This window comes from Anguilla anguilla, chromosome 8 (assembly GCF_013347855.1).
Source record: "Anguilla anguilla isolate fAngAng1 chromosome 8, fAngAng1.pri, whole genome shotgun sequence".
NCBI lineage: Eukaryota > Metazoa > Chordata > Actinopteri > Anguilliformes > Anguillidae > Anguilla > Anguilla anguilla.
The window spans coordinates 1,227,017-1,247,247 of NC_049208.1; the positions used below are offsets into that span (position 1 = coordinate 1,227,017).

The 20,231-nt window shown below is 45.2% G+C and overlaps 2 protein-coding genes across 2 annotated transcripts in view; both read left to right on the top strand.

The window, feature by feature from the left end:
- Nucleotides 1-10,876, top strand: part of LOC118232837 (galactose-binding lectin l-1-like) — a 36,722-nt gene extending 25,846 nt beyond the window's left edge. The window contains exons 1-4 of the mRNA XM_035427996.1: nucleotides 9,089-9,196; nucleotides 9,660-9,739; nucleotides 9,844-10,015; nucleotides 10,620-10,876. Coding sequence (XP_035283887.1) covers nucleotides 9,191-9,196; nucleotides 9,660-9,739; nucleotides 9,844-10,015; nucleotides 10,620-10,766 — 405 coding nt within the window. The 5' untranslated portion in view covers nucleotides 9,089-9,190 and the 3' untranslated portion in view covers nucleotides 10,767-10,876. Of the gene's footprint in view, nucleotides 9,197-9,659; nucleotides 9,740-9,843; nucleotides 10,016-10,619 lie in introns of the transcript that reaches the window.
- A 6,805-nt stretch (nucleotides 10,877-17,681) lies between these two features.
- Nucleotides 17,682-20,120, top strand: LOC118233432 (dynein regulatory complex protein 11-like). Its single transcript, XM_035429209.1, has one exon. The coding sequence runs from the start codon at nucleotides 17,682-17,684 to the stop codon at nucleotides 20,118-20,120; it is 2,439 nt and encodes an 812-aa protein (XP_035285100.1).
- The last annotated feature ends 111 nt before the right edge of the window (nucleotides 20,121-20,231 follow it).

A 20,231-nucleotide genomic window follows, 5' to 3' on the forward strand; every position in this document is an offset into this window, starting at 1 on the left:
TACAACCTGGGTTCTGGGCTTTTGTTGTGACACTTTTTGTTTGATGAAGAAAACCGTCTCAATTTTTATTAATCTGGCTTTGTTTTTTGACCAGGCTCCCATGCTGTAGCTAAAAGTACTGACCAAAAAGCTGGAAGCATCAATGCACAGTTAAATTACGAGGGTGGTGGACCATCATGGACATGAGAACAGCGTATATCTGCTATGGCGTGAAGTCTACCTGTATCTGCTGTTCTTCAGGAGGGATGTGGTAACATTCTCCCACAAGAGTCAAATCAGACACTGTTCAAGAATCTCCTAATCTGCAGGATTCGTCGCAGGTCAGCCAACGTGGTTGCATTGGTCACTCTAGCACGTATAGCACGCCCGAGCTGATCCCACAAGTGTTCAATTGTGTTGAGGTCTGAGCTGTGGGCAGGCCATTCCATTCAACCACGTTGGCTGACCTGCGAAGAATCCTGGTTGAGGAATGGAATGCCATCCCACAGCAACGCGTGACCAGGCTGGTGGCCAGCATGAGGAGGAGGTGCCAGGCTGTTGTGGTTTGTGTATGGTTCTTCCACCCGCTACTGAGGCTCCTGACTGTTTGTTCAATGAATAAAGCGTAAAATTACCAATATGTCTTGTTTGTTCCTTATTACTGATAGAGAGTTCAATCATCCAATCCCCCAAACAACTCAAAACAATAGAGTCAATACCAACAGGAGAATACACTGTTTGACATTGGCAGGGAAATTTGCCACATTTCACTTGGGACCCCACCCACATAATCAGCTGTGCTGCTTATCCTACAAATGCATGATCCTTACAGATGGGACATCATTGTAAAGGGTAATGAACAGGCTTTCCAATGATATAAGATACAATGCTAATAATACAGTAACAACAGAGATATGATCCACCAAACACAAATTTCAAAACTTTTTCTGAGGAGTTTATAAATGCTAAGACACCCCCCCCCCCCTCCCCCACCTCTGCTGGACCTGTCCTTCACCCTGGATGGCTCCACAGTGTCACCCTCTTCATCGGTCAGGAATCTCAGACTGTCCCTCTCTGAGAGCATCATGGCAGTTCAGACCTCTTCAGACTGCACCATAGCTCCCCTGACCCCCTTTAAATAACCTTTTTTCTCTTGTTATAATTTTTTTTTTTTTCTTTTGAGTAATGCTACAGTTTTAGCTGTGTAATCGTAGTTTTTCTGTCGCACTTTATTTAGTTACAATATACAGCTCTGGAAAAAATTAAGAGACCACTGCAAAATGATTAGTTTCTCTGGTTTTACTATTTATAGGTATGTATTTCAGTAAAATTAACATTTTTGTTTTATTCTATAAACTACTGACAACATTTCTCCCAAATTCCAAATAAAAATATTGTCATTTAGAGCATTTATTTGCAGAAAATGACAACTGGTCTATTTTGGACCTGGGGGCTGTACAGACTCTGTTCTAATTAAGCCGTAGCTGCTCTTGCACACATATGAACTGTAAAACTCTCTGATTTGGCTTTTGGAGGGGGGAATTCAGGACAATTAGAGGACCACGCCACTCCCCTGCAACACAGAGAGAGAGAGAGCGATAGAGAGAGAGAGAGAGAGAGAGAGAGAGCCCGAGTTCGCCGCAGCTGAAAGCGAAACTGTATGAGTTAATTTTATTTTGTTTTTGTTGCTGTTTTTACTCAGATTCCTGGAAACCCACCCAATTGTCTCAGAAGTGTATAAATAAAGGAATCACGCCTTACATTTTACACACTGCATTGAATTCAGAGCCACACACCAGTGAAGTGAACATTTTCCTGTTTTAAACAGGATGTGGAGCTGAAAATTGCACCCTTCAAGCCAGGAATGGAACTGAAGGTCACAGGAATCCCCAAACCCAATGGCGCTCGGTGAGTCACTGGTGCCTCTGTCTCTATTAGGACTGTTAACACTCGCTAAATCTCTCGCCGTCTTCATCCATGATCATCCATTATCCATCCCTTGTGTGTCTCTCTTACTCTCCCAGTTTCTCGATCAATGTGGGCCACTCCAGAGAAAACATTGCGCTGCACTTTTACCCACCCGTCTGAAATACCCTGGTGCTGAGCCTGCTGCAACTGCTAAAGCAAAAGCACTTCTGTAACACGTTAAAAAGAGACACTTCACCCAGAAATCTTTAGCCTCCATTCTCAGGAAAACTGCCCCTCACAACCCTGCATGTTAGAGATATAGACCCTTGAAGGGGGGAGGGCAGAAATAATGTACCCACATAGCAGAGCTTCATGAGAAATATTCCAGCCAAATTATTCAGTGTTAAATCATTCAAGTCTTATTCAGCTTCAATTCAGCTGCATCATATAAATGTAGATATTTATACTTAGATCACTCATGGGCTTATTTAATTGTTTTTCACTGCAGCTGTAGTGAGTTCTGTGTGACCTGGACTGTTTCTTCTTTGGTAACTTAACTCTCCTCTCTCCCCAGCCTCATTTTAACTGTTCCTATGATCTCTCCTTCTCTCTTCCAGATGACCATTACCTTCGCTGATAACAGTTTTTACATTAATCTACACAATGGCAATGTGTTGGAGTTCCCCAGCCGTCTGGCTGGCAAACAATATGATTCCATAAGGTTCCATGGAGATGTCACAATCAATGGCCTATTTATGAAATAAAGACCAATCAGGAGGTGCGAGCCAACTCCTTTCTGGCTCCTGATTTGCTGCTCTGTTTCTGTTTCCTGCTTCCTTCCTACAGCTGTGCTATGACTGCACTTTTTCCCTGGGTATTCCCCTAACATTCCCCGGACTTTCCCCAAACATTCCCTGAGCAGATTAACTCAGCTGGATGTTATCTGAGGACAGAGAGAGAGAGAGAGAGAGAGAGAGAGAGCCAGAGTACGCCGCAGCTGAAAGCGAAACTGTATAAATTAATTTCATTTTGTCTTCGTTGCTATTTTGACTCAGATTTCTAAACCCCCCCCCCCCCCCCCAATCGCCCCAGAAGCGTATACATACAGGAATCACGCCTTACATTTTACACACTGCATTGTAATCACTGAACGTGCAGCTCACCGAACGTGCAGCTCACAGCTGCAATTCAGTAACCAGTGGCCACACGGACATGCACAGAAAAAGAATGATTTGGTTTATATGATGTGATGAAGAGTCATGTAGAAAACGACGACTGCTCTGGGGCTGAAATAAAGTGACCTGCCGAGTAGCAACTGCATACACTGCTACTGACCCACAAAGAACGATGGACTGGACCCAGAGGGCCAGGATGGGAATGACAGCTGATCAAACTGGGGGACTGGGGGCTGGGGGGTTGGGGGCTGGTGGGCTGGGGACTGGGGGGCTGGGGGGGCTGGGGGGCTGGAGGCTGGCCTGCTGAGTATCAGCTGCATGCACGTTCCCTGATACTGACCCACAAAGAATTATGGTCTGGTCCCAGAGGGCCAGGATGGGAATGACAGCTGATCAAACTGGGGGGCTGGGGACTGGGGGGCTGGGGGGCTTGGGGGCTGGGGACTGGGGGGTTGGGCCTGGGCTGGGGGGCTTGGGGGCTGGGGGGGTTGGGGGTTGGGGGGCTGGGGGCTCAGTCCAGGGAACTGTTGGAAATCATGACTGGCAGCTTTGCCACTATGGCTCTATCACAGTCATGTTGCATATGCTGGATTTTGTCTTTGCTTACATGTGATGAGTTAATTACTGAATAATTACACAGTAATTACTGAGAAATATAAAATAACGCTGCCAACTGAAATGTTAATGGTCAGCAAGGAATCCATCAATATTCACCCTCCAACAATGAGATCTGTGTCAGTGGAACTTCATTCATTTTGCCTCTAATGAACTTTGTCCTTCATCCAGGTGAGATTCATTTCAGAGAAGCCTGTTTTACAATGCATTATTTTAGTAAAAAAGCAAAGTATTCACCTTGTCGTAGACTTCATCTTGCACCGCAGTCACTGCTTAAGATAGCAAGTGGTTTCAGAAGTGGTTAAAGGAAGCCTGGTTGTCCTGTCAGATGAAGAAAACAGTCCTAATGAAGAGCTGCCTCATTTTTTATTTCAATCATTTTATGGAATCATCGCTATCATTATTCTGGCTGTGTTTTTAACCAGGCTCCCATTCTGTAGTTAAAAGCAGTGGCCAAAGAGGCCAAAAAGGTGTACACGTAAATACAGAGGTATTCATACAGAGTCTACCTGTATCTGCTGTTCTTCAGGAGGGATACAGCACCATTCTTCCATGAGAGACTCTGTTCAAGAATCTCCTATAAATGCTAAGTCCTCCCGCTCCTGCTGGACCTGTTCTTCACCCTGCTGGACCTGTCCTTCACCCTGCTGGAATTGTCCTTCACCCTGCTGAACCTGTCCATCACCCTGCTGGACCTGTCCTTCACCCTGGATGGCTCCACAGTGTCACCCTCTTCATCTGCCAGGATTCTCAGAGTGGCACTGGACACCAGACTGTTCCTCTCTGAGAACATCATGGCAGTTCAGACCTCTTCAGACTGCACCATAGCTCCCCTGACCCCCTTTAGATAACCTTTTTCTCTCTCGTTATTTATTTTCTTTTCTTTCTTTTGAGTAATGCTATAGCTTTAACTGTGTAATCAAGTCGCACTTTGTTCAGTTACAATACAAATATATATATTTTTTATTACACTTATTGATTATAAATGTGCCTTTTTGGTGGTATCGCATTTTTGTGTTCCTGAGAGTTAAACTGATGTTCTCCACTGTTGTACATCCCACTGGATAAGCATGTCTGCTAAGTGATTGTAGTGTGATGGAATGTAAAATGCACTCTTGGGTTCAGATCTGAGGATTGGCAATGGCAACCATTTCATGTCACACAAGGATTTTCAAAACATTACTTCCTCTAGTGTCTTATTCAAATTCCTACCAAAAAAAAAGTAGTCTGGAAGGTAAACCATGGATACCCTTTCATAATGTTTGACCACAACATCATAAATGTGGCTGAGGGTTCAGCCCTCTCTGTGATATTGTATGAACTTATTTCTGCCTGTGTTCATGCAACATTCGAGCTTGACCAGAGGGAGTCTCCCACGCTCATTTCCCCCGTCAAACCTTCATCCACAGTCCTGAAAGGTACTCCACATTCTTAGAGAAGGACGACATCTGAGGGCAGCTGTAGTAAAAATTGAGAAAATACTTTATTTCTTGTTGATCCGTAATACTGCATGTATTTAGGACGGAGTGTGGCACAGTGGGTAAGGAACTGCGCTTGTAACCGAAAGGTCGCAGGTTCGATTCCCGGGTAAGACACTGCCGTTGTACCCTTGAGCAAGGTACTTAACCTGCATTGCTTCAGTATATATCCAGCTGTATAAATGGATACAATGTAAAGTGCTATGTAAAAAAGTTGTGTAAGTCGCTCTGGATAAGAGCGTCTGCTAAATGCCTGTAATGTAATTTATGGTACACTCTCAGAAAAAAAGGAACAAGAAGTGCAAAGAGATGTGCGCATGCTTGTCACTGGAGTGGAACTTTATAGGTACATACAATGCTACCCCTTGCTAGCAATACTGAATGAATTCGTAAAATGTACTTATCAGTAGCCAAATAGAATATTTTTGTACTTTCAGGGTAAGGATGTAGATCTCATTTAAACATTGGGGTGGGTCAAACACACAGGAAATTAACTTTCGGATTCTTTGGGGGGGGGGATACTAATAGTACCACCCAATGCAACATGATAATATTGAGGGGGACCATGTGATGTTTTCCCATAGTTGGGGGCTTTGTGTGTCCCCTGTCTGACTCGGGATCTGCGTTCATGAATCAGGGTACATTTGATCCTGAAAGAATAAAACTCCACTGCACTTTTTTGCTGAGTGTATAGGGATGGTTAGTCACATGAAAAGTTTAATGTTTAGTGTGGTGTGGGGATGGCTGGTTTAAGCAGCCACACCTGCCCTGGGTCAAGCTAATTAGACCTGGCTAGTTAGATAATTGGTTATGAATTAGATAATTGGCCAGGCTAATTGGGCCCAGGAACAGGGGTGGCTGCACCTGTGCGTAGTGAGTTAATCAGTGCGCACAGGTTAAATCTGCCATCCCCACCCACACAAGAGAGCCTCTCTGCCCTTTCATTTTTCAGTCAGGTCTCCAGCATGTTTGCAGGTTGTGGAATTTCTGAGTTAGAGAACAATGACAAATCTGTGAGGTAATAATTCCTCAGAAAAAAATAAGGAACTGTCTACAAAAAAATATTGAAGTTAATATTTGAACAGGTTGTTGTGTGGTAATGCTGTTAGATTTCAAGGAAAAAGTGCAAAGCACTGGAAAACTCAATATTCTTTATTCTGCAGAAGGGGAGTTCACACAAAAATATTAATGTTCAGAATCCCACAGATGGAAGTCGCTTTGAGCATTTATAACACTCAAATAACATCACAGAGGGACTTTCCGTCTGAGCATTTATACAATATTCAGCACTTTCGTGTTTACCTTCAGCTTGACAAATCATAATTTGTTACATTCACTGTTCTCCAAAATAAGGTTATATTTAACTGCCACTCCCCCCCCCCCCCCCCCGTTTCCTCTGATGTGTATTCATTTAAGGAAATGACCATTTGGCCTTCTGCATCCTGTTATGCAGTATTTGTTTCTGAAACAGATATAAGACATAAGATAATTTTTTAAAATAAATATTTATTTTTTGAAAACCAGATTTAAAATTCAAGTTATTTGTTATTTGTTTTGTTTTATTCTATAAACTACTGACAGCATTTCTCCCAAATTCCAAATAAATGCTCATTTAGAGCATTTATTTGCAGAAAATGACAACTGGTCTATTTTGCACCTGGGAGCTGTACAGACTCTGTTATAATTAAGCCGTAGCTGCTCGTCTGCTTGCACACATATGAACTGTAAACTGCTTTTGGACGGGCACAGTTCTCCAGTTTCCTCCAATCGCACCAACCTGGGGAGGGAATTACCCGTCTGGTCCAGTAGGCCCTTTGGAGGGGTAGCTTTGGGGGGGGGGGGGGTGGGGGGAGAAGAGGGGAAGAGAGAGAGAGAGAGAGAGAGAGAGAGAGAGAGAGAGATTGAGAGAGAGAGAGAGAGAGAGAGAGAGAGAGAGAGAGAGAGAGAGAGAGAGAGAGAGAGAGAGAGAGAGAGAGAGAGAGAGAGAGAGAGAGAGAGAGAGAGAGAGAGAGAGACTCAGTGCACACACACACACACACATGCATATACACACACACGCAGTCACACACACAGAATCTGCTACCCCTGGCTTATCCCTAAACAACAAGGAAGTTAAATCAGGAATTTCCGCATCTCCCCGTGTCCAGCCCTTCTGTCCCTTCCAGGGTAGTCACGGCATGTGACACTGTTCTCTGGGGAAGGGGGGTCCAGTTCTTACTACAGATCTTGTGTATGAACATACTTTAAGGATCACAAATTCACCCTCCAGTCAACTTGATGAACATGTTTTACAATATATTCTATGCTAGTTAGTGGTGTTATATATAGTGGCTCTTTAATGCCGATTACATTTCACACATTTTTCATTGATTCAGCTGGATGTTATTTGAGGACGGAGAGAGAGAGAGAGAGAGAGAGTAAATTTGAAAAAGACAAAGATTATGATCTTCCAAAAAAAGCCCAGATCTCAGGAAAACAGATACCTCTTTACTCTAGGAAACACCGTCCTAGAACACACACTAAGCTACGATTACCTAGGACTAAAAATCAGTGCGTCAGGGAGCTTTGGCCTAGCAGTGAATGCATTAAAAGAAAAAACCCGCAGGGCTTTTTATGCGATTAAAAGGAGATTCCATACAATAAATATTCCCATTAGAATCTGGTTAAAAATCTTTGACTGTGTCATCCAGCCTATCATGCTGTATGGAAGTGAAATATGGGGTCCACTCAGTCAGCAAGACTACACCAAGTGGGAGAAACATCCAGCTGAAACCCTGCATGCAGAATTCTGTAAAAACATACTAAAAGTACATAGAAATGCCCCTAACAATGCATGCAGGGCTGAATTAGGCAGATTTCCGACTCTCATTCAAATTCAAAAAAGGGCATTAAACTTTATTGAACATCTAAAAATGAGTCCAACAGACTCCTTACAATTCTTGGCACTCCAAACCCAAGAGCTCAGCCCAGGAAAGTATCCCCTCAGTCAGCTGGTTCTGAACCTCTCTAGACTAACATTAACACATACTAATGCAAACCAGCTTCAGACCAGCACTGCTTCACAACAGCCCATTAGAGTCAACCAAATTATAAAACACATTAAAAACTCCTATCTGGACCACTGGAACAAAGAAACACAATCCCAAAATAAACTGAATTGTTATCGGGCCCTAAATAGAAAATACGCACAGGCAGAGTATCTCTTCTCTGTCAGAGATAGAAAAGCAGAGACGGATCCTGACCAAGTACAGGCTCAATGACCACACGCTTGCAATTGAAATAGGCAGATACAAAAACTAATGGTTACCAAAAGAACAACGTATATGTGGTCACTGTAAGACAGGAGAGGTGGAAACAGAGATGCACTTTCTCCTACATTGTGAAAAATATTCAGAAATGAGGACACATTATTTCAACAAATTTTCTCTAATTATAAAAGACTTACTTTCCCAAACAAATGAGGAAAAAATGCAAATCCTGCTAGGAGAAAGGCCAACGGCTCCACTAGCAGCAAAGTACATCTCGGCCTGCCATAATCTGAGGGACACTGGTTGACCACCACAAATATATTTATTTTAATTATTTATTAATTTCTATCTTTTTTTTAAAAAATTTATTTTTTTACATTATTATTATTATTATTATTATTGTTATGATTTTATTATTGTTATTATTGTATAGCCTACTCGTTGTGGTCATTGCCACACTGTTGATTGCATTGTTGTCGTTTCCACAATGTTGTTCGTATTTCATGTTTCCTGTTCCTGTTTCTATGTGTACGCTTTGGCAATAAGTACAAGTGTATTTCATGCCAATAAAGCATTTTGAATTTGAGAGAGAGAGAGAGAGAACGCCGCAAATGAAAGTGAAACTGAATAAAATTCACTTATAGTTTTGCTTTCAGATTCCAGGAACGCCCCCCCACCCCCAATTGTCCCAGAAGCATATAAATACGCAAACCTCGCCTTACATTTCACACACTGCATTGAATTCAGAGCTGCACACCAGTGAAGAATCAGCAACTGAACCGCCAAGATGAGCGTAAGTGTGTAGGATTTTGGATTTTTCTAAAAGCTGAAAAATAGACACTGCAAATGCTGCAACAGATGATTAATTAGTTTGGTTTCAGTAAATCCAAGTCAAATCTTATCATTGAAATAATATTAATGTGAAATAGAGTGAAAAAATATTTACACAACAGATACAGTTAGAAGAGAGGTTATTCAGCTAATTGTTTGATAGTTAATCAGTCGCATAACAGAGTCCCTGTGTCTCAGGGTGTTGCTAGCCCCAGCTCTGTCTAACATGCAGGAGATTCCTTACACAGTTCTGCCTCCCTGCTGATTGAACTGTGATATTGTTGACTTTCTAATGTCTACTGCCTAAGATACGTGAAAGAGTCAATGTACGGAATCCAGATAAATTTGCATGTCTTCACAGTACGTAATCACAAGAAAACAAACTATTTTTCACCATAAATTTTCCTTTTTTTCTGTTTGAACAGGAGTTGAAGTTTAAAATTGTGGACTTCAAGCCAGGAATGGAACTGAAGGTCAAAGGAGTCCCCAAACCCAATATCGTTCGGTGAGTCATTGGTGCCAACTGTTAATGCTTTTGTTAAATCACTTGCCATCTTCATCCTTGATCATCCATCATCCATCCCTAGTGTGTCTCTCTTCCTCTCCCAGTTTCAATATCAATGTATACGACTCAAAAGACAACATTGCGCTGCATTGCGACGCACGCTTCGACTATCAAGATGAACATCGAGTCATCGTCCTGAGCTGCAGGAAGGATGAGATATGGCAAAATTCAGTGAGGTCGAACAACTTCCCTTTCCAGTGGGGGCAAGAGTTTGAGGTGAGGCCTCGGACAGGGAGACACTGATTTGGACGTGCTGAAAGGAGAATTTGTCCAGTCCTCTGTACCTGTGTTCAACGGATCAGCCTGCAATTTGGTTTCAGCGTCATAGGGGGCACTGAGGGGCAATTTTCCCCCAAATAGGCACTTGTACCCCCCCAAACACAGATTGCAATAGCAAATTCCCCCACCCCTGGTTGGCAGGCTGAACAATATTAATGTGTACAGAGTTGTCCATGTGATGTAAATAACATTTGCAAAGTCAAGTGAATAGGCCCCACAAACCTGAAATACCCGTCCATCTGAGATACCCTGGTGTTGACCCTGCTGCAACTGTTCAAGGAAATTAACTATAACGTTTGTGTCCAATTATGCAAAGTTAGTTTTTACAGAAACTGATATAAATATAACTATAACTAATATACATCAAGATTAAGTCCTGCATCAAATAGATTTTGATGTTTATTCTTTGTAGGCTTGTTACTTCATTGTTTCTCAGTGTAGTCACAGTGTGATCTATGTGAACTGGATTGTGTTAACTTTCTTTCTTGGTAACTTAACTCGCCTTCTCTCCTTTCCTATGATCTCTCCTTCTCTCTTCCAGATGACCATTACCTTCGCCGATGACAGATTTTACATTAATCTACATAATGGCCATTTGCTGCAGTTCCCCAACCATCTGGCTGACCAACAATATGATACCATTTCCATTGATGGAGAAGTCACAATCAGGAGCATATGTGTGAATTAGAATCAGGAGGTGCAAGCCATCCTCTTTCCGGCTCCCGATTGGCTGATCTGCTTCTGTTTCCTGCTTCCTTCCTACAGCTGTGCTATGACTGCACTTTGTCTCTCCCAGACATCAGTATATGTTTATGAAATCTGTCTGTTGAAATGGGGTCAGAATGTACAGAATTTAATGTTTTTAAGGGCTGAGTGTCTGTGGCTGTTGTGGTTATTTCTGTGGGGAACCCTGAAAAGTGCCAAACTCTCGGTGCTGTATAGGTATGGGGCATGCCCCCGCCAAGGCGTAACTTGGCGGGATGGTATACCTGCCATCCCAATATGGCCAGCGAGTAGGGTGTAGGGTGGAACGTGAGCCATGGTTAACTCATAATGTTTGACCAGAACATCATCAAAATGAACATGCTCATGGCCAGCTTCTGTTCATTTGTTGAGACTGCACGAATGCAGGTTTACAAGCACGGACTTGCAGGCGATTAACTTTTCTTTTTTTATAATGTACCCTCATAGAAGAGCTTCATGAGAAATATTCCAGCCAAATTAGCCTATTCAGTGTTAAATCATTCAAATTATACATTTTGTGGGGGGGTGCTGGAGCCTCTCCCACTGTACATTGGGCGAGAGGCAGGAATACACCCAGAACAGACCGCCAATCTATCTCAGTATTTTAGACCAATTATGCAAAATTGCTTTTTACTGAAACTGATATAAATATAAATAATATAAATGAAGATCAAGAGCTGCATCATATAGATTTAGATATTTATACTTAGATCACTCATGGGCTTATTTTGTTGTTTTTCACTGCAGTTGTAGTGAGCTCTGTGTGAACTGGACTGTTTTTTCTTTGGTAACTTAACTCTCCTGCTTCTCTCCCCAGCCCCCTTTTAACTGTTCCTATGATCTCTCCTCCTCTCTTCCAGGTGACCATTTTCTTTGGCGATGACAAATTTTACATTAATCAACATAATGGCCATGTGTTGCAGTTCCCCAACCGTCTGGGTGACAAACAATACGATTTTATTTGGATTGAAGGAGATGTCACAGTCAATAGCATACATGTGAAATAAAGACCAATCAGGAGCTGCTACCCATCCTTTTTTTGGCTCCTGATTGGCTGCTGTGCTTCAGCTTCGAGCTTCCTTCCTACAGCAGTGCTATGACTGCACTTTGTCCCTCCCAGACATCAGTGCCTTTAATCTTGTGCTTCTCTGCAACATTTAACTGACCCCCTCTGGCGTCTGTCCAAACTCACTGAGTGTGAGAATCATTTCAGCATCAATAATAAATCTCTGTCATGAGCAAATCTACTCATGGTGTGTGGCTGTTCTTTGGGGGGGGGGGCGGGGGTGGCGGGGGTCCAGTTCTTACAGTTCTTACTACAGATCTTGTTCATGAACATACTTTAAGGATCACAAATTCACTCTTCAGTCAGTAGTTGATAAACATGTTTTGCAGTATTTTCTAGGCTAGTCAGTGGTGTTTCCATGGGAGTTGGGGGGGGGGGGGGAGGTCTGCCCAGGTGACTATTAGCATGAATTGCAGTTTTGCCAGTGGTTCTATGTACATTACATTACAGGTATTTAGCAGACGCTCTTATCCAGAGCGACTTACACAAATTTTTACATAGCAGGTCTATGTAGGTCTAGATTAATCATCTCACTATATATCTATTTCACTAAATTATAACCAATTTTATCATTTGCTCTGCTAGAGTAGATCCCTCATTACATTTCTGTTATCATTTATTCTATCTTAACTATTACACCGGGCCGGCCTGTGGAGGATGGGCTCCCAAATTTTCTTTTGCATTTCCACTTTAAAGTGTCTTTGTGACACTGTCTCTATAGAAAGAACTACATAAATAAAACTGAACTAAATTCTCTTCTCAATAAACCCCCCATTTCAGATAGCAGCTCAATAAGCCCAGGGTAATTAGCCCTGCAGACAGAAGCACATTCTGGGACAGGGTGAGACCACAGATTTGTTAAATTCAGCAGATACTCAGCTTGGATGGAATGGAAAGAAGGAGGATGGAAAGAAGTAGAGAGGACAGAAGGAAGAGGAGAGGATGGAAAGAAGTAGAGAGGACAGAAGGAAGAGGAGAGGATGGAATGAAGTAGAGACAAAAGAAGGAAGAAGAGAAGATGGAATGAAGCAGAGAGGACAAAATTAAGAGGAGAGGATGGAATGAATCAGATAGGACAGAAGAAAGAGGAGAGGATGGAATGAAGCAGAGGTAAAAGAAGGGAGAGGATGGAATGAAGCAGAGAGGACAAAAGGAAGAGGAGAGGATGGAAAGAAGCAGAGGTAAAAGAAGGGAGAGGATGGAATGAAGCAGAGAGGACAAAAGGAAGAGGAGAGGATGGAAAGAAGCAGATAGGTCAGAAGGAATAGGAGCGGATGGAATTAATTCAGGAGCTAAGTATCTGCCGAGTCTGCCATGTGGGTCATGTGATTTACTCAGACAGTGGTGGGTGTGACTGGGGCAGACAGTGTGTGAGTCATCACTGCCCAGGGCACGCCCACAGCTGTGTTGACTAAGCACAGCATCTCTCACACACAGGTCTCCTCTCAATGGGTGGCCTGACAAGTGCATTTCAACGGCCTCCGTGAGGTTTCTTAACGCGCAAAGAATCACAAATACATTCCGAGCCTCTGTGCTTTCAATTAAGCTGCCCAGACATGTCCGAGTGCGTCTGAATATCTAAATATGTTAAGCCTGAGAGAGGCTTTCATGCAAATAAAACATTTTGAACTTGAAACCGAATTTGAGAGAGAGAGAGCATACAGGCTCACTGACCACACACTTGCAATTGAAATGTCAGATACAAAAACTCATTGGTTACTGTTACAGCCAAACCCCGAACAACATTCCAAAGCGACATGAAATCCAAAGGCCGAATAAATGAGAGAACCCTCCCCGCAGGGGAAGTTAGGGGTTCCTCGCAAACACCCAAAATGTGACCCGTGGCTGTGGACGGCTGGAGCACCCCACTGTTCCTGATGGGCCAGCTGCACGTTCGAAGAACCACAGGTCCCCCATTCCACACTGTGGCAAAAACACCATGACAAATTATGACCAACAAGGGTTAAGGAAAAAGAAACCCAAAAAACATAACACACAATACACCGGAGCCTGCATGGGCATGTCCACAGGAAGAGACAGAGCGAGATGAACATCTGAATTTCATGCCAATAAAGCAACTTGAATTTGAGAGAGAGTTTTTTTTTTCTCTCTTTTTCCCCTCTTCTGGTTGTAGGGGTCTGTTCGTCTTTTTGTACGTCCCATTGTTTTTGCAGCGCAAGTTTACTTCTCAAATAAAGCACATTTGAATTTGAGAGAGAGAGAGCCTGTCATACCTAGATACCAAGAGCAATTTGACACGTGTGTGTGTGTGTGTGTGTGTGCATGTGTGCGTGCGCGTGTGTGTGCAAGCGTGTGTGTGTGCGTGCGTGTGCGCACACGTGTGTATATGTGTTCATTTGCATACAGTCCCCTCCAAAAGTATTAGAACAGCAAGGTCAATTCCTTTGTTTTTGCTATACACTGAAGACAATTGAGTTTGAGGTCAAAAGATGTACATGAGATGACAGATCCGAATTTCAGCTTTTATTTCCTGGTATTTTTATCTAGATTTGTTAAACAACTTAGAACATATCACCTTTTGTATCAGACAACCCAATTTTTAGGTGAGCAAAAGTATTGGAACATGTGACTGACAGGTGTTTCTTGTTGCCCCGATGTGTCCTGTTAGATTGATTGGTTAAACAATAAATAGTTCTGAATGTCTACTCTTGGTTTTAGCCTTGGGTTTTGCCCGTGAAATCTGCATTTGTGTTATAAAAGATAAAGTAACATGAAGACCAGAGAGCTGTCTTTGGGAGAAAAGCAAGCTTAGAAAAGAGGGAAAATCGATCAGAGCCATTGCACAAGCATTGGGGATAGCTTGTACGACAACTTGGAATGTCCTGAAAAAGAAAGAAACCGCTGGCGTACTGAGCAACAGATATCGAACAGGTCGACCAAGGAAAACAACAGCAGTTGATGACAGAAACATTGTGACAGCTGTGAAGAAAAACCTCAAAACATCAGTCAGTGACATCACAAACAATCCCCACAGGACAGGGGTGAAGGTATCTCAATCAACCGTTCGAAGAAGACTTTGAGAGCAGCAATATAGAGGCTATACCACAAGATGCAAACCACTCATCAGCATTAATCGGAAGATGAGATTACAATTTGCAAAGAAGTACAGAGATGAGCCACAAAAGTTCTGGAACAAAGTTTTATGGACTGATGAGACCAAGAATAACCTCTACCAAAGTGATGGAAAGGCCAAAGTGTGGAGAAAGAAGGGATCTGATCATGATCCAAAACATATAAGCTCATATGTGAAGCACGGTAAAGGAAGTGTCATGGCTTGGGCTTGCATGGCTGCTTCTGGAGTGGGCTCACTAATCTCTATTGATGATGTAACTCATGATGATAGCAGCAGGATGAATTCAGAAGTCTACAGAAACATTCTGTCTGCCAACTTACGGAGAAATGTGTCCAAACTAATTGGGAGGAACTTCATCATGCAGCAAGACAATGACCCAAAACACACTGCCAACACAACAAAGGACTTCATTAGGGAAAAAAAAGTGGAAGGTTTTAGACTGGCCAAGTCAATCACCAGACCTTAACCCAATTGAGCATGAATTCACCTCCTGAAGAGGAGATTGAAGGGAAAAAACCCCCGAAACAAACAACAACTGAAAGAGGCTGCAGTAAAAGCCTGGGTAATCATCACAAAAGAAGAATTAAACAGTTTGGTGATGTCAATGGGTTGCAGGCTTGATGCAGTTATTGCAAGCAAGAGATATGCTACCAAATATTAAGTGTTATTCGCTTTCATTTACTTAAATACTCCCTGTTCCAATACTTTTGCTCACCTAAAAATTGGATGGTCTGATACCAAAGGTGCTATGTTCTAAGTAGTTTAACACATCTAGGTGTAAATACCAGGAAATAAAAGCTGAAATTCTGAACTCTTGTCTCATGTTCATCTTTTTATCTCAACCCCAAATGTATTCAGTGTATTGCAAAAACAAAGTAATTGGCCTTGCTGTTCCAATACTTCTGGAGGAGACTGTATGTGTATGGGGGAGGGAGGGGGGGTTGTAAATGTTTTTTTTTTTCTCCTTTCTCCTCTTTTCATGGTTGTTACATTACATTTATTTGCCAGGTTTTTTTTGCTATTGGTGTATCTCACTGCATCTGCAACACAAGTTTACTTGTCATTGCAGCAGCATCCTGCAGCAAAGTCCAGTGATGGTACTCCAGTAATAATAAACTCCTAAAACTTGGCAGTTGATTGAGTGGCAACACTCCCACAGAAAGCGGTTCTCTGGGGGAGACCACTGATGTATAAAGTGAGCTTGGAGTAGGAATGAAGGGCAAGACATTACATTAACATCACAAGATTTACATAACAAGAGACCCTAAGCCACTAGTGTCTCACCTGTGAATCACTACTGCCCCCTGCTGGTGCTGTAATACCTACAGATCATACAACAGTATGTTCTCACAACAGAAAGTGATGCAGTATTAGCCTACTCTAAGGTTGGGAATTATGAGAGATCATTTTACACAGCAGGACTGGAGTGTGAGGCATCATGGGAGATATTTATGCAGCAAATTATGGTATGAGACATTGTGAAAAATAATTCCTGGTTAAAAATAAATAAATAAAAAAACGATTATTTTTCTCAAAACTGGCACAGTACCTCCTGCAGGTACCACAGAACCAGAAACCACTCACAGACCCATCTCTAGACACTGGAGCTGTCCACTTTTTTTAGGGCCAAATTCAGATTATGAGTCATTGTTTGCCACTGTCCGTTGTCAATGTCTACGCGCCTTTACTGGATACCTAAATTACATTTAAGCAATTTATGTTTTCACGTTCTATTATTGTATCAAATAATTATACTGCGTTTTAACTCAGAAGTTATAGTTATCATCACGAACAAAATATACATCAATAGGCTTTTTAACAAACAAAATCAATGGCTATACCGCCGACCTAACCAGCGCGAGGCGTATAGTACCATTGTTGCACACACATTAGGCTATTCGTATATTCATTAAGCTAAAAAGAAAGATAGCAGGCTACTCGTCACCATCTTCGTCACATAATCATAGTCGTTAGCATTGCTAGCAACAACATCAGAATCGTATATGCATTATTTAAGTTACATGCCGTTTTTTCTCTACTCAGCATGTAGACCGTCTCACACGGAATTTGTCATTTACACCTGACTTCGCTACCAACCTAGCCAATACTAAAACACGTCGCAAAATGTAAGCCATTGGAAATTCCACTACGCTAGTACTGCGATACGTAATACACGATTTAGAAAAGCGCCGTCCGTGGAAGCAAAACGTTTCGGCGTTTAGAGCATTCATAAACATGGCGGCGGCGGCGTTCACATATTTAGATTTGTAAATAATCAATGACAGAAGAATCCGTGATCGTATTTCACGTAGGCAGATCATTAGAAGCACATTAACGTGCATGCAAACGTAGCTTACTATCTATATCCTTTAAACTGGCGCTTATAGACACGAAAACTTACTTCACCAAAAAAAAGTCGCACTGCTGCCGCGCAGACCCAAGAATGTTGTAAAAGTCGAGTGTTGTGACGTCAGGAAGTGCGGTGTCGTCACAGGCAGATCATTCATATAAAGGAACTACAGCCGGCGACGGGGGAACAAGGAAAAAAAAGGGATTCCAAATAAGAGTTTTCGTGGGCTCTGAATTCATAACCCTGGTCTTAGCTACACTGGCCCCAGCTCTTGAAATGTGAAAAAGGTTTATAATAGCGCCTTCACGGGCAAGTGTGCTGGCTGTACTATAATAACAGCTTGCCCACCATGTCTCACAGCACTTATAATAAACTTTGGATAAAGGCGCAGGTGCAGCTGCACCACCTACTGGCTGAAGAACAGCGTCTGCAAGCACTGCCACCCGAGCGTAGCAAGAGAGCCTTCCTCCAGCAGCTGAGCACTTTGTACGTTCTGTACATGCGGATCTTCCGGCAGCTGGAGGAAGCCCAGGACCAGGTCATCCACGCACAGAAGAGGCGTTTGATCTGCGAAATGCTGGAGGGCGTGATGGGCCGCCTTCTGGAGCTGAAGGGCGCCATGATGGAAGGCGACGCCAGCGAGTTCCACTACATGGACGACATCCTGCAGGACATGAAGCTGACGCCGGCGGACTTGGAGATCCCCGTGCCTCGCCACTTCCGGGGCGAGCGAGCCGCCGAGCTTCGGGAGAGAGAGTTGATGCTGCGCGCCGCGCTCGGCCTGGTGGGCGGGGCGTCGGGCGGGGCAGAGCAGGAGGCCGCGCTCGAGCCACAGGAAGGGGCGCGGCCTCTGAACCGCAACGCGGCGGTGCGGGTCCTGCAGGTGGCGGAGAGGGCTCGGCAGGGCCGGTCTCGGGCGGAGTTCGTCAGGAAGGTGCAGACAGAGGAGGAGGCGATGCGGAGGAGGAGGGGGAGGTCGAGGGCTGTAGAGGAGGGCCCGAGGGAGACCTCGGCACTGTGCATCCAGAGGATGTGGAGGGGCTACCTGCAGAGGAAGAGGACCAGGACGGAGAGGGACGAGGAGCTGGTCCTGCTGGGCATGGCCGCGCCCGGGCACTGCGACGCGTCCTCTATGCCGCCAAGCGCCGCCGTCATCCAGGCAGCCGCCAACGAGGCACACCGGCGGGAGCGGCGCAAGCAGAACGAGGCGGAGTACCAGGCGGCTGCTGCCGCGGCAACCCAGGCAATAAGGGACGGGGAGCTGCGGCACATGCAGGAGACGGCCAAGGACCTGATCCGCCAGTGGGTCGCGGAGTGCCGGGACGCCACAGGGGCTCTCCCGGACTACCCAGAGGAGGACGAGGGCGGATCGGCCCTGATCTTCGCCGAGCGCACGCAGGAGGAGGCGGGGGCTGGGGCGGAGCTCGCAGCAGACCCGAAGGACACGAAAGACGACGGCGAGGAGCAGGGCTTAAAACTGCCGCCGTCAAAGTTCCTGCTGAGCCTGGAGGCTGCCCAAAAGACCTTTGCAGTAGTCTGGCAGAATCGGGAGCGGCCCGACAGCCCAACGCAGAGGCACGATGTAGAGCTGGTCAAGGAGGAAAAGAGGAAGGAGGTGGAGGAAGAGGCCAGGCGACAGGTGGACGAGCACATGAGGGAGGAGCTGAGCAACCTGAAGAGCGCCATGGGGGTCGTCGAGGGAGGAGGGAAGGCCAAGGGCAAGGGCAAGGCTAAGGACAAGAAAGGGAAGAAGGACAAGAAGAAGGACAAAGACCTGACGGTGCACAGGAGTGTGGAGTCTCTGTACCAGGAGCTGGCGGAGCAGGGGCTGCTGAAGCAGGCGGACGCCGTGAAGCTGAGGGATTATCTGGGCTCCTTCTGCTACCTCGGGACGCCCCTGCAGCAACCCGGCGCCGAGCCGAGGCCGTCCGCGGCAGACGTGCGACAGCTCATCGCCCTGCACGCCGTCATACCGCTGGGCTCGCAGGCCGTCAACGAGAAAGCCCTGGCGGCCAAGACCATCCTCCTCGTGGGGCCCACCGGCGTGGGCAAGAGGATGCTGGTCCACGCTATCTGCCAGGAGACGGGGGCCAACCTCTTCGACCTCTCCCCGCTCCACCTAGCCGGCAAGTACCCAGGCAAGAGCGGGCTCCAGATGATGCTGCACATGGTCTTCAAGGTGGCCAGGCTGATGCAGCCCTCCGTGATCTGGATCGGCGGCGCCGAGAAGATGCTCTACAAGAAGGTGCCCAAGGAGGAGAAGGAAGCAGACCCCAAGCGGCTGAAGAAGGACCTGCCCAAGTTCCTCAAGTCGGTCGCTGAGGACCGCGTCCTGGTGGTGGGAACGGCGCGCGACCCGGCCAGCGCCGACCTCAAGTCCCTCCTCAAGATGTACGCCAAGGTGTTCGTGCTGCCGCGGCCCGACTACGCCTCGCGGCACCTGCTCTGGAGGCGGCTCGTGGAGCGGGCCGGCGGGGAGGTGACCGGGGCCCTGAACGTGGGCTCCCTGGCCAGGATGTCGGACGGGTACACGCAGGGCCAGATAGCGCAGATGGTCCGGACGGTTCTGACGAAGGCCCGGCTGCGGCAGCTGCCAGCCAGGCCCCTGGAGGCGGCAGAATTTGTGCCGGCCCTGGCGACGGTGGAGCCTGTGACTCGGGACGAGGAGGAGCTGAAGAACTGGTTCGCTAAAACGCCGCAGGGCAAGGCGCGGAGCGAGGCTGCCGCCGCCCCTGACCAGGTCGGAGCGTCTACAGAGGTACAGAAAGGTAAAAAAAAGGCTAAATAAAATGTTTACAAGCACCTTGCCGCACCTGTTGTTAGAGAACGTGAACAGATTGAAATCATTGGTCAAGCTTCTCAGAGAGCTGCTGATGCTGTAGAAATGCTTAAAACATTT